This window comes from Argopecten irradians, chromosome 12, assembly GCF_041381155.1.
Source record: "Argopecten irradians isolate NY chromosome 12, Ai_NY, whole genome shotgun sequence".
Classification (NCBI taxonomy): Eukaryota; Metazoa; Mollusca; class Bivalvia; order Pectinida; family Pectinidae; genus Argopecten; species Argopecten irradians.
Window position 1 is genome coordinate 20855467 of NC_091145.1, and position 13564 is coordinate 20869030.

At 34.3% G+C, this 13564-nt stretch overlaps 1 protein-coding gene across 1 annotated transcript in view; it reads left to right on the top strand.

Annotated features, from left to right (window-relative positions):
* Positions 1-5792, top strand: part of LOC138336206 (protein MCM10 homolog) — a 34167-nt gene extending 28375 nt beyond the window's left edge. The window contains exons 20-23 of the mRNA XM_069285580.1: positions 1025-1138; positions 3184-3332; positions 5130-5172; positions 5424-5792. Coding sequence (XP_069141681.1) covers positions 1025-1138; positions 3184-3332; positions 5130-5172; positions 5424-5522 — 405 coding nt within the window. The 3' untranslated portion in view covers positions 5523-5792. The remainder of the gene's footprint in view (positions 1-1024; positions 1139-3183; positions 3333-5129; positions 5173-5423) is intronic.
* Positions 5793-13564: the final 7772 nt, after the last annotated feature.

Here is a 13564-nt window from a genome sequence, read left to right on the forward strand (position 1 = left end):
TCTTCACTTCATTCTCACGAGATGCAATTTTTTGCGTAATTTGGCAAAACAACTGAAATGTGAATTCAAATATTTCACAAATAATTGTAAAAAAACCTAATTATGAAATATAAGTACATATCAGCCTTAGATGACAAATTTAACATATTTGAAAATGAGTTGAAATTAATTAAGAGGAAAATATAATATATGCAGAAATAAAGTGGTTTACTAACAGAAATAATTGTGGCAAAATTCAGATTTTCTAAAAGCCTGAAACATAATTTTAATCTGAAATTGTATTGATCTTGATCTTAAGTATCCCAGAGCTACACAATGATTTGTGTTCTAAATCATCATTACACTGGAGGTACACACCTATTCTAGTCATAAAAGCTCTTAACACATAATATCATTAAATTTCTCATTTCCATGGAAATCAATTTAGTAAAAAAAATATAGCATACAGTAAATTATTATCTCTTGATGACTTCAAACATTTACATCTTACACTTTTCTAATTCTAAAAATGGGATAGGCCATTATCAAATTATAGTGATTAGGTTTTTTTGAAAACATTTTCTTGGGGTTTGAAAATTATATGTATTGAGTTTGTTAAACAACTAGTAAATATCTTATATGTGATGTTTCAAAGACTAGTAGGATGTGTACACTGTCACCTTCATCCAACAAATGATCTGGCACTGATTTCTTGAAACAAACTGAAGTCAAAAACTGACTAAGTCATATTTTTTTCACATGAATTACATAAGAAGAAAAACTTAAGTTTTTACTTAGTCTGCAATTTTGTTTCGAGAAATCAGAGTCTGGCTGCATATATATAAGTACACACAACTGTAAAAAGTTTACCAGTTGTATTTGAAATGAAAGTTGAAGATCGATGCTTGATGTCGATTTTGGCGCTGCTAATTATATAACTTGATATGATTTGTCTTTGCCTTATACCTGGTCATATATGAATTGTAATATAATCACATAAGATGATTGGAATAGATCGATAGACTAAGTGTCTTCTGATGTACAGGTGGAGGCTGAACATGAAGAGAGATATTTTATGGCAATGGAGAAAAAAGAGAAATATGAGGATAAGATGTCATCCATTATGGAGATGAAATGCAAAGTATTTACCTGTTTACAGGTGAGTTGTGATAATCCTAAGTTTTGTATTGTTATAGCACTGTATAGAGAGTTATTTTCATAGGATGCATTTTTGCAATTTCGCGGCACAACGTTAAGATCATGAAAATTTGATCTGCTAAATATTGATAACTATTTAGTCACATAGACCTTGAAAGCCAGATCTGGATTATTATAAAGGCTAAAATTTAATTTTTAGTTAAAATTACGAAAATTTTTACTCAGGTAAACATCCGGCTTATACGGATGCAAATATTTGTACTACAATACCTTTGATACATAAAGTGTCTCTGATATTCATTGAATAAAAAAAATCTTTTACTCAAAAAAATGTGAATCAAAGAACAATTTATTTTATGGAACAATTATCTGATTTTACATCTGGATGTAAGTGCTCATCAATTGGGTTGCATAATGCAAATATTGTTGAATAGGGGTAATAATTTATTTCTCTGGGTAAGAGGATCTTATTTGCAGTGAATTATGGTAGTCCACAAATTTTAAAGGGACAATTTAAGTAAGGCTAATTCTGTTACATAACCACGAGGCAAATTAAGGCATAAATATATTGGTCTACATTCCTTATATTTACATTTCGACCGACCATTTCATTAAAAATAAAGTGTTCAAATAAAATAAATCTCTGTTTTTTCAATGTTACGCAATTGTTGGAACAGCCGGTCAATTGATGGAATCCCAGAACAACTGGCTTCAATTTGGCGGGAAATTTTGTCATATTCGGAGAGGACACAAAATTTAGTTCCACATTACTTCATCTTTTTTTTCATCCGATTTATACAATATTTGTTTAATATTTTATTTGCTGATATATATATAGATTAAGATTTACATTACATTCATACATGCAGTACATTGAAGATTTGTCATACAGATACAATAGGCCTAATCATAAGCATTCACATTATTTGCGGAAGTCAGTGTTCCGTTGTGTGTATTCTTGCGCGGCAACCACTGTGTTTACGCAAGTGTAGACGATTTCGCAGTTGGTAAGGTTATATAGCAAAAAAGAAAACGGAAATGTAAATATTATGGAATATGTGACATAAAATATTGACAAATTCCGTGTCATTGTTAAGTATTTTAATTGATACCGTTGAAATTCCAAAAAGTATAGCAATACAAATAAGCATGTACAATATGTGCCCACACCCGACCCAAAGCCACATAAGTTAAACAAATGCAATACATAACCACCAAGGAGTTGATGAAATTGGTTTTTAGACAGGAGCATGCACTTTATATGGTAAGTACACTACTGTAAGAGCAATTTGAGTAGTTCTGGACATAACTTGCATTACTCCACGAGCAAGAGCGAGGGTTCAGCATACAAGACGTTCGACCACAATGTTTAATGGCCGGCAGACAGCGAGCGACAATCCACCCACATTTCACCTCAGTGGACTGTTTTGGCAAATCACAGTAAAACCAACTATCTAATTTCCATTAGGTTTATTTCTGATATAATTGCAAATTTCAAAGTTCTCTTAGACTGAATTGTCCCTTTAATGGGCATATATATTTTACCCGTGTACTTATCTTAACTGGAGCATTGATTAGATATATATCATTAGCTGTCACTCAGGTTCTATCTGTGGATGGGCTTATCACGAATATCTTCAATAAAATCATTCACTGTGTATAATGTAGAATAAAAAGACATGAAAGTTCTTTATTTTAGAAGTAATTTAGGTAAATAGATCAGCTAAAAATGGAAAATGATTCTTGACTTCTGTGCAAGATGTAAAGTTCCACACCCCTTAATTGAAGTTAATTAATTATATGAGCTTGTGCATTCCTAGTTAACTTTGTTATTTTACATTAATTTAATCAAGTCTCCTTCCTTGTTTCTAGATTTATTCTTTGGCTGTTGTGCGTGGAATGGTTTTATATCACGACAACAAAGCCAACATTAAATGTGAAACAAGATTTTGTCCTCACAAACAGACAAATACTAACGAGGAATACCAATTATATAATCATGTTACCATTAATGTTTCCCTTACTTATGATTTGTTTCCCTTCCAGTGTAAATATACGGCCTTCAAACCAGGTGACATGTGCAAAGAAAACGGACACGCCGTCAAGACTATTGAAGCAACAAAGAGATTCTTTAAATGTAAAAAGTGTAACCAGCGAACGATTTCTATTCACAAATTTCCCACGGAACCTTGTAGGTGAGTAACCAGAATAATTATGTGGACATCTGAAAGCTGTTAAAGATAAAGAAAACAATAGGACAGTAAAAAGATGCTGCTTGTTGATTTTTTGTTTCAATTCATTTTTCTTTGCTTCTTATGTATTCACTTTATTGCACTTCATAGTAGGCATTTTCAAATAAAAAAGTAAAGAATATCAGGAAATTTAAGACTGTTTGGGGCTGTTTTCTTAAGGATGTACTCCTCTGAGAAGTCAAAATTTTCTTGTATTAAACTTTTTTTCTCATATAGATTTTTGGAAATAAAAGTTCATACCATAAAAGAAAATGGACGAAAAAAACATATGTCTGTGTGCTCGTTTTTGAGCTATTGTCACTCAAAGATACCTAGTTGACAAAATATTGGATTTTATGGGAATTTTGCCGTTTTGACCACATACACAAGAGATTAAAGCCATAATTTCCTACTGAGGTGTTTGATATGTATGGATGTTTGTAGAATTTATTTTCCAGTAGCCTTCTTTAAAAATATACCAGTTATGACTAATAAGACTCATATTTTTTTCAGAATAACAACATATGCTACCCCTATCCCTTAATTTTGAGCTACAAAATGCACCATTTTTGCCAAATTTGACCCTTAATACAAAAAGTTCTGGTATTAAACTTTTGTCAATATTTTGCATATCAATAGAGAAAGGTCCTTAAAATATTTGTTATTTTTCAATATTTTAGTGTAAAAAGTAAAAGTGCTCAAAGTATAATTAAACATAAAAATAAAGTGACAAAAGTGTATCATTTTACACATTAATGCTCAATAGTTTAAATACCATGAACCCAGTAAAAATTTACAGCAAAAATTAGCTCAATAATGCTACAAATGCTGGCGCAGTGATGATTTAAGTAAAAACCATTTAGGTAAAAAATGGTAAAACTGTGGCTCTACTTCAAGCGAAAAAAGACAATTTCAAAATGGCCACGAAATGGGCCATTTCTTGAAATCCCTATATAATAAATCTCCTAAAATTAGAAATGAAATTTTTTGACAAAATTTGCATCTGGCAACTTGCTACAGATATTGCAATCTGATTAAAATACAGATCCTTATAACCACTCCGTTAAATAGAGGAGCTGACAAAATTCCATAGAGGGTCACTTCCAGATGACCTTTATGCCATGTGGAATTCATTCCAAATCCTTTTCCTACACCTTGCTACATCAATTGAAAACGATATTTTGTCGCAGTAAACATACACAATAAGCTTTGTTGTGCTCTATGGGCGAGATGACTACGTAAACCAAAATAATTCTGACAGTCTTTTCAAACAATTTCGTCCCCTGAAATTCACTGTCAAAATTTTGCAAGTAGCAATTTGATTGGCCATTTTCAAAGGTCACCTGGACATGACCCCTAATGGGATTTCCTCAGATCCTCTTATCAAACGTAGTGATAATAAGGATCTGTATTTTAATCAGATTGCAGATATTGATAAATTGTATTTGAAAATCTCAAAAAAAAAAGTTTATCTACGTCGAAACAAGACTTCTACGGGATTGAAACCTCAGAAGAATACATCCTTAGGGTCAATTCCTGTACATGATTCATGAAAAGGTCAGGGGTTATCGGCCCAATCACTTTGGTTTTTTCTCCAGGCACTCCAGTTTCTTCCCCCCATGCACCTACATCTGGGCCATCAAAAGTTATTTGCATATATAAAGATATAACTTATTTACCAATTAATGTAAAATAAATAAAGTCAGTTTTTTATTTGCTTTATATAACAATGAAAAATAATGAGTTTATTTCCAATTTCAGAAACTGTGGAACTCAAAACTTTGAAAGGACATCTATGCATCAGGTAAATATAGATTTAACTTGCTAATAAATTCACTGAAACTTATTGTATTATGAATACCTTATCAATACTGTTATCACCAGAAATTTTTATTGTAAATATGTCATATTTTGATGAACTTTTTGGTCTGATATGGATCAAATACGTCAAACGGGGTCAGTGTGGCTGTACTTTTATGGCAGCATAAGATTCACATTCAACTATGGTCCAAGTTTTGAAACCTAATGTAAACAAAGATCCTTTTTCTGTTTCAGGAAAAGAAAACAAAAACACCATCAGAAGAACTCTGCTTACGAGGCGATGAAATAAAATATCTTGGATCACTGCAGGAAAAGTCTTTTCTTAATATATAGTTTACTGTGTACTAAGAGTGAGCATTCAAATCATTAATTGAGAATGAATTTGATGACATAGGAAATGAAAATCTTCACAGCCAACGGTAAACCTGTTATTTATTTGTGCTTCAATAGACCAAACAACAGGAAGCATTACTTAGAGGATATATTGTAGTTGGACTCAGTATACTGGAGATTACCTAGGCTCTAGTAAGGATATTTTTGTGCTGGCACAGATTGATTTTAATTGTATAAATCAATGTAATAAAAACATTTTGTAAAAAAAAAATCATTAAAGAGTTTCTTTGTTTTAATAGCTTTGTATTATTATAAGATAGATAATTGTGATCTATATAATTTTGACCAAGGACAAGACTCCAACAGTGGCAATGACCACCAATTAGCAATGTTTCCTTTTACATTACTTATAATGAGATCTATTATTGGGACCTAGTCTAGAGGCCAATTAATGAACTTGTAGCATGTTTGGAAGTTTGTTCAATTGTCTAGAGTATATCGAGAGTTATAGAAGATTCCTTATCTAAAGATCATTTCCTTTAATCTGTAATGCTTTCATATGGACAAATAGTGATTGAGAATTGGTGAGACTGGAACCTGCTGCAATGAAGTAATACTAAGTGAATGACCTTGACCTTTATTCAAGATTATCCAAATCAAGTAGGTTAAAATGTTAAAACCTTTTCTGAATTATTTAAAAACAAAAAACATAAGGCCTATTGGCCTTAATAGCCATCTAACAATTGGTACAGTACTACGCACTACACATATAAGTAGACAGTAGTGAAAACAAATCTTTGGATAGAAAAAGGACCATTTGGGCTGAAAATGCTTGAAAATTCAAAACATTGTATACTAAGAATTCTTCAGTAGAAGTTATAAGTTTATATATTTGACCACTGTGACTTTAAAATAGTGTCTTCATACAACCATGCAACAGTTCCAACAGGCGATATCTAGGCCTTTTAGTAAATGAAAAGAAGTTTTCTTAAGCTTAAATGCATTTGTAGGTCAAGGTCATTCGTGTGAACACAATTGGTAGCCCTTCATCTCGGCATGTTGTATGCCAAGTATTTAAGCCTTTCAGTTATTGAGATGAAATAGTTTGAATGAAAAGTTATGTACAACGAGAGATGAAGCATGTTGTTATAGGTCACCCTGACCTAAAACAAGATGTCCCATATTGGGTCTGTAACATACACATAACAACGATAATGGGATGAAGGGCTAGTTTGTCAAATAGGCTAGAATCTTTAATCAACCTTATTGACCCAGAGACCTGGTCATTGACCTGTAGCAAATTAGGATGAAATGCTACCACCAAGTTTGTTCAATTGAACGACCATGACTTGCATTGCTATATGATTTCCTCCTACAAAACTCTTGCTTCCATCGTATTTATTACAAGTAACGCACATTTGATCTTAACATTATTATAATGGCAGCTTCTACTAGATTTTCGCAACTCGTTTAGACGCTGAGATTCTTACGAATGTGTGTGTTATTGTGATTATGTGATAAAATGTATCTTAAATATGTGTTTATTTCACATGAGATTATATGAAACTCGTCTCATTTTTGGTCGCCAAGGCTCGCACAAATACAAAAAAATAATTCTTGGACTGGTTTTCAGATTATACTCTTAAGTAATAAAAAAAAATTTTAATTATAAACCGAAGTTTACCTCTCTCTCTTACCTACCATGGTGAAATATGATGAAAATTGGATTCTTTAGGATTTCTGTCAATTTAGTAGTTTTGATTCGACCCGTTGTTCAAAATTCCTATTCATTCGTCTGTGGTTCAAGACTCCAGATGACAACGATAAATGATATTTGCAAAACAGTATCCACTACCAAGTGCTTCATTTGTCTTAGAACGTGACCATGCAAGTGCCACTTAGACAGACTCGCAGCTACGCAATTAGAGCATTTTGAATATTTCTATCTTTAATTAAAATAAAAGTTCAAACATTTCAGTGGTGGTAATGGCGTAAACTAAGTAAGTTTTGTAACTGAAGAGAAATACTAATTCGTCTGTTCTTGTTTTGATAGAGAAAAATACCATCCATCGGCGGCGGTGGAGCATCTTTTTTGAAATAAAATAGTACACATTTCCGTTCCATACCCTGCGATTAAAGGCAGATCTTCACATCATTCATACTTTTGTTGACCTTTGGTTATGGAAATCACTTACAGTACTCCCTGTGAAAAATTGCTTGTAATGGTTTTTGGAGAAAGAATTTAAAAATGTCATTTGTATATGAACGGTTAAGTGTGAATGTCATTGGAGGCTATCATGACTTAACATGTTGAAAATGAGGTATAGAAGTAAAAAGAAACACTACACAATCTTACAGCCGTAAAGATTCTTAAATATGCAGTTAAAATATTGTTAACTCTTAAAGATTTCTTCATGTGGCTAATGTGTTTCCTCTGTCCGTAAAGGAGCCACAAAATTGTTTCAACAGCTGTGATGCCTTTTTTAGCCTTTATAAATTGATGTGCTTTTAAACACGAATCAAAAGAGCTTTTAAGCGTTTTGCTCTCTAGTTATATCGTTTTTTCAATCATTTGGATGTTTTCTGTGGTAATCTAAAACCTTTCATGAACCGTAATGTGTCAAAAATGTTGGTCTGTTATTCATTGGACTTAAACAAAAGGACTTGCACAGTAGCGCAGTGATTCATTTTGCTATCTTTGCCATGTTCAAAAAGACTTGAATTATAATGAGTTAAGTCATTTGTCATTATTCACTTCCTGAAACTGTTGAAAGCTTAAAATTACATGGAATCTTTTATATTTTTATTTTTCTTATTAACAACTTCACCAGTTTAAGAATCTTTCTCGGTTATCCATCATATTTTGACATGATCAAAATAAATAACTTATTACAAAGCATTTTTGGTCCTCAAGAATCAAAGTGCATGTATCGCCTCTATCAGAGAGAGATTGCTAAGCACTTCCGATTTAACATTTCTTTTCAATACTGTGGATTATTTTTACAATTTTAGACCAAATTTCAATTATCTTTAACAGGAAAACATACTTTTAGATCGTTTTACGATATATACTTTAACAACTTTCTATAGCGATTTATTTTCGCGAGTTTCGCGATCAAGGTATATTCACGAAAGTTTGTTTCCTGGAATTAGTATTTTCCTACGGAAGCGTATTAGGCTCACGTACGAAAATATTTTTTAGGATAGCGAAAATGTTTTATTTGGCGGCCGCCAGATAATTAACTGGCCACTTAATTTATCTGGCGGCCGCCACTTAAATTTCTGGCATATACTTATATTGCGCCGCCAAATAATATCTGGCGCCGCCAATAAATTATCTGGCGGCCGCCAGATGCGCCGCCAATTATATGGCGGCCACCAAGTATTAACATTTTCGCAAATTATCCTGAAAAATATTGTCGTACGTGAGCCTAATACGCTTCCGTATTTTCCATAATTCTAACACAATTCATTCAATTTAAAATCAACAAAATTGCTTAGAAACGGAAATCGCGAAATTATGTAGCCGTTAAAGGAAGTTGTTTACAATACAATGTAACGTCGGGATAACTTTGGATCAAAAAGTGAACCCTGTCGTACACCTCTGATTGGTAACCTTCTCCATGGCGCTGGCCTATTACATGGCGATGATTGAATATTTAAGTGTATTTAATAGGCTTTCTACCAGAGCATTACAAACGACACATGTGTTCTTGGTTAAAATATGACGGCAATTTCATGAAAAAAGGGTACTTAAATGGACCTCCCTGTGAACACGTCAAGCACTATGTGACAGGATGTTATTTCAACCGTGTATGTCAATTTTCCAAGACAGTCTGACCCGTAATCAAAACATAACACAATCACATGATATAGATTAATCAATACAAAATACTAGACAAAAGACAAAATACAATAATAAAGTTGAACGCAATAAATCCTTCGTTCAGTGGAGGCCGAATGTGGAATTTAGCTGGGTTCAGCCATGATGTTCAAAATGGAAAACCAAACTTGGCGAATCGACATAATTACTTCATGCGCCGAAATGTTTTCAATAGCAAATATTTGGACATGTTCCATTCTGCTGTTTCTCATCCTCGATCTCTACACCCTTCGACTGTCTTATAGTAAAACTGATAGGCCATGGGCTAGGAGGGTCCCACATGCACCCCCCCCCCCAAACCTCCGAACCAATATTTTTCTGAACCCTTATGACCCACTGATCACAAATCCAAATGTTAACATTGCATAAGTTGGGATGAACTTCCGGTTATGACGTCATCAAGATGGCCGCCATCTCGAATTTCACTAAAAATTGAAAAATAGTCATAACATTAACATTGTTCAACCGAAGTAGACAAATGAGGTATCAAAATTGGTGGCCATCTTGATGACGTCATAACCGGAAACTTTTACGATGTTAACATTGGTTTTGGTTGTTTTTGTTGCTTAAACTGATTGACAAGTGGTCAAAAAACTTTAGAAATAATAGATTGCTGTTGGAAAACATTTTTGCTGCGTCAAACAAAATATGAAAAATTTGCTGAAAAAAAACCACAATTTTTGAGCTTTAAATCCTGATTTTTTCATTTCCTGCGTAGAAATCACTACATATATTGGATTTTTTGGTCCTGATATGTATTTGTTGTTCTATTGTGGTCATTTTGATACCTCATTTGTCTACTTCGGTTGAAAAATGTTAATGTTATGACTATTTTTCAATTTTTAGTGAAATTCGAGATGGCGGCCATCTTGATGACGTCATAACCGGAAGTTCATCCCAACTTATGCAATGTTAACATTTGGATTTGTGATCAGTTGGTCATAAGGGTTCAGAAAAATATTGTTTCGAAGGTTTGGGGGGGGGGGGGGGTGCATGTGGGACCCTCCTAGCCCATCGACTGTCTTATAGTAAAACTGAAGGCAAGCTCAGCAGCACAAATCTGAGCCAATCACAGGCCTGCAAAAATGAAGATGAGAGAGAGAGAGCGACGCCCTACTTCGAAGCCACACAGTCAATCAGTGTACCGTTATACGGCTCTTTGATGTGCATCAAAGGACTAATTTACCTGTTACTATTATGTTATTACCAGTCATGGTATAGTCCAGGGGTGTAGAGATCGTAAGTGATCGGAGCCCCAGGAGTATCGAGGATGGTTGCTTCTTAGTCACGGCAACCCGTCGCGTAGTTTAATTACACGACTATGGGGAATGCTTCTAAGTGTCTTTGGCAGTTTGCTTAAATGTTATTATGAGATTGCTTTAAACAGGAGACAAAGCACAAACATACCACTGTGTCCAAAACTACCACTGTGTCCAAAAATACTTGCGCTGACAACACACAACGCGTATTGCAAAGAGCATGTAAGCCGTTTTTAAATGACTAAAGCTCTTGGTTGAACGCCAAAACCAATATCACAACCGGATTCCATTGAACGATTTTGATCGAAAAAATATTTGACCCAAATTTGTATGACAAATCTCCTCTACTACGAGGTATTTAATATGGACCATTCTCTTTCACCGTAATTCACAGGAAGATCCATTTATATATTGTCTTGGTTCTATCGATTTTAGTCATTATGTCCGTATTCGATGTTTTTATCCCCAACCCTTTTCAGCCTATTAAATGTCTTAGCTTGACATGCCATCATTCTTATTCAAATACGTAGGATAGGTCCATGTTATTAATCTTATCGTTAGTTCGGACACATCCCATTGGTTTCCACTGATTTCTGTGACAGTATAGTTTACTTAAGTTCGGCCACCCCCGCAGACGATAATGTATGACTGTCGCTTGTCAATGAACAGATGCTAACGACTTGTAGTAAACTAGGCACAGGTCAAATTAAAATCATTCATAAAATGTGTAATAGAGCGCACTCACGTAATTCAATATCCGTAATGATCGTCAATGAAATGTTCTATCGTTAAGACGGACAAATGTGAATAAGAATTCTGTCAGACACGCGTGTGTAATTGCGTTGTCGCACGACCGCTTATAGGAAATCATAAGACAAGCAGGGCAGATTGCTGCTGTTCATAGTATTGACTAAAACACTACATAAACAAATAATACAACAGCATGTATATATCATAATAAGAAAGAATGATGACATTTCGTGGCGTCAATGTAGCATCTAACTTATCGTCCTACGATCAGACGTTGTTAAATTCTGGAATAAGATGATTTAAAAAGGTAAATCTATGATAGACGAAGGCCACGCCTATGTCATCATCGATTCTTTAGGGATTACATGTACTACATTTTATCACTCGTATTATTCACCAATAGAAAATGTAATAGCAAAACTGAAGGCTTTGATTGCAACAACTGATGAACATTAACAAAAAAAATAGGCCATCTGACCCGAAGAGTCATCGTGCTTCGCCCGTCGTCTTCCGCCGTCAGTAACTTTTCACATTTTGAACTTCTTCTTAAGTTCTACTAGTGCGATTTAGTTGAAACTTGTCTGAACTGGTTCTGACATGGTGTTAACCAAGTGCTGTTATTTGTTGGATCGATACGACATCAAAGATGGCCACCACAATGTCAGGATCATTTTAGACAAATTTCAAACAAAAGCTGCTTATGGAACTTGGGAAGAAGTCACTAGAAAGATAAGATCCAAAATCAAATCGCCTTTTAAAATCATGCCATGGGGCTGATTCTAACGCACTAATGACGAAAAAACATGTTTTAATAACGTAATTGATTATTACATTATAGTTGAAACGAGTTGAATGACCATTCGATGAATCTTGAGTGACAGGAAATATACCGACAACTTCACTTACTATCTAACTCACTCCACCCCATTCATATTTATAAGAGTTACTTCCCTTCCTTTCACTCCCTCGATGATCACGGAGTGAAACGAAGGGGAATAACTCTGATATGTGTGGATATTTAACACGCACAAGCCCGGCGCCATATATTTTCATATCTAAGCCGAATTTTATAATTCATGTCTCCCTCTACGAATTGTTTTGTTTTACCCTGAGGTAGGGAAAATCCAATATAGTTATCGTCATTTCACTTGATTTCCTAACCTCTACATTCAATAGGTGGATATACATTTTGTAAATATCGAACAAAAAAACCTTGGTTGATAAATCTGAATTTCGTGTGACGTTCCATTACGTGGCGCATAATTTCCAATCTTGATCGTGATTCTGAGCTTGAAGTGTGCTGTAACATGTCGGTCAGCCATTTACTTCAGATCCCATTACTGTCTATCAAAGACCACTTTAGCATCAGATAAGCCGTGAGGAGTGTAATCAATATGCCCTAACTCTGGCTATAATGCCCCTTACGGAAGAAGGGAGTTGACAGAAACGCGGGATTGACGGATGTATTTGACAGGTAGGTCCAGACTGAAGGTTACACATACATGACATGTACCTTATGATAGTTGGTAATGGTAACGTTACTCTGATTATAGCTGGGGAACCCTATCCCATTCAGAAAACTGGGTTAAATTATGGTTGTGTATATGCAATACAAAGATATGTTTGTTTTGTTATTTTCACCTTCCTTACCAAGCCTTTGGTGAGTATAATAAAAATAGGGCAAACATAAAAAAAACCGATAGAGTTGTACCGAGATTTTCGTAAACGAGGAGTTTACTTTGTTACCTGGTGTTTCAGTGGAGTGAACGTTTTAAGGATTCATAAACAAAGACCATCAAAGAAGCCAAGTCAAATCTAGATGAAGCTTCATTCTAAAATGAGAACAGGGCGGGGACAATATATGTTAAGTCTTTAATAGTCTTTATCATATCATTTTTGCACCGTCTGTACACAAAGACAAAATCATTGACATTATTGCTCCGAAATAGCATTTTGACAGTAGTTTTGTTTTCCCGTTATGTTTCAAACCCAGCATAATATCAGAGAATGATCTGTTCAAATAGCTTTTAATTTGGCTACGCCCAATGCTTTCTGATTTTGTTGGCAAATACCATATAATGAGTTGATTCCATTTGATCTCCCAAATGTCTGGTTTTGTCAGAAACACTATAGAATAACAAGGAAGGATA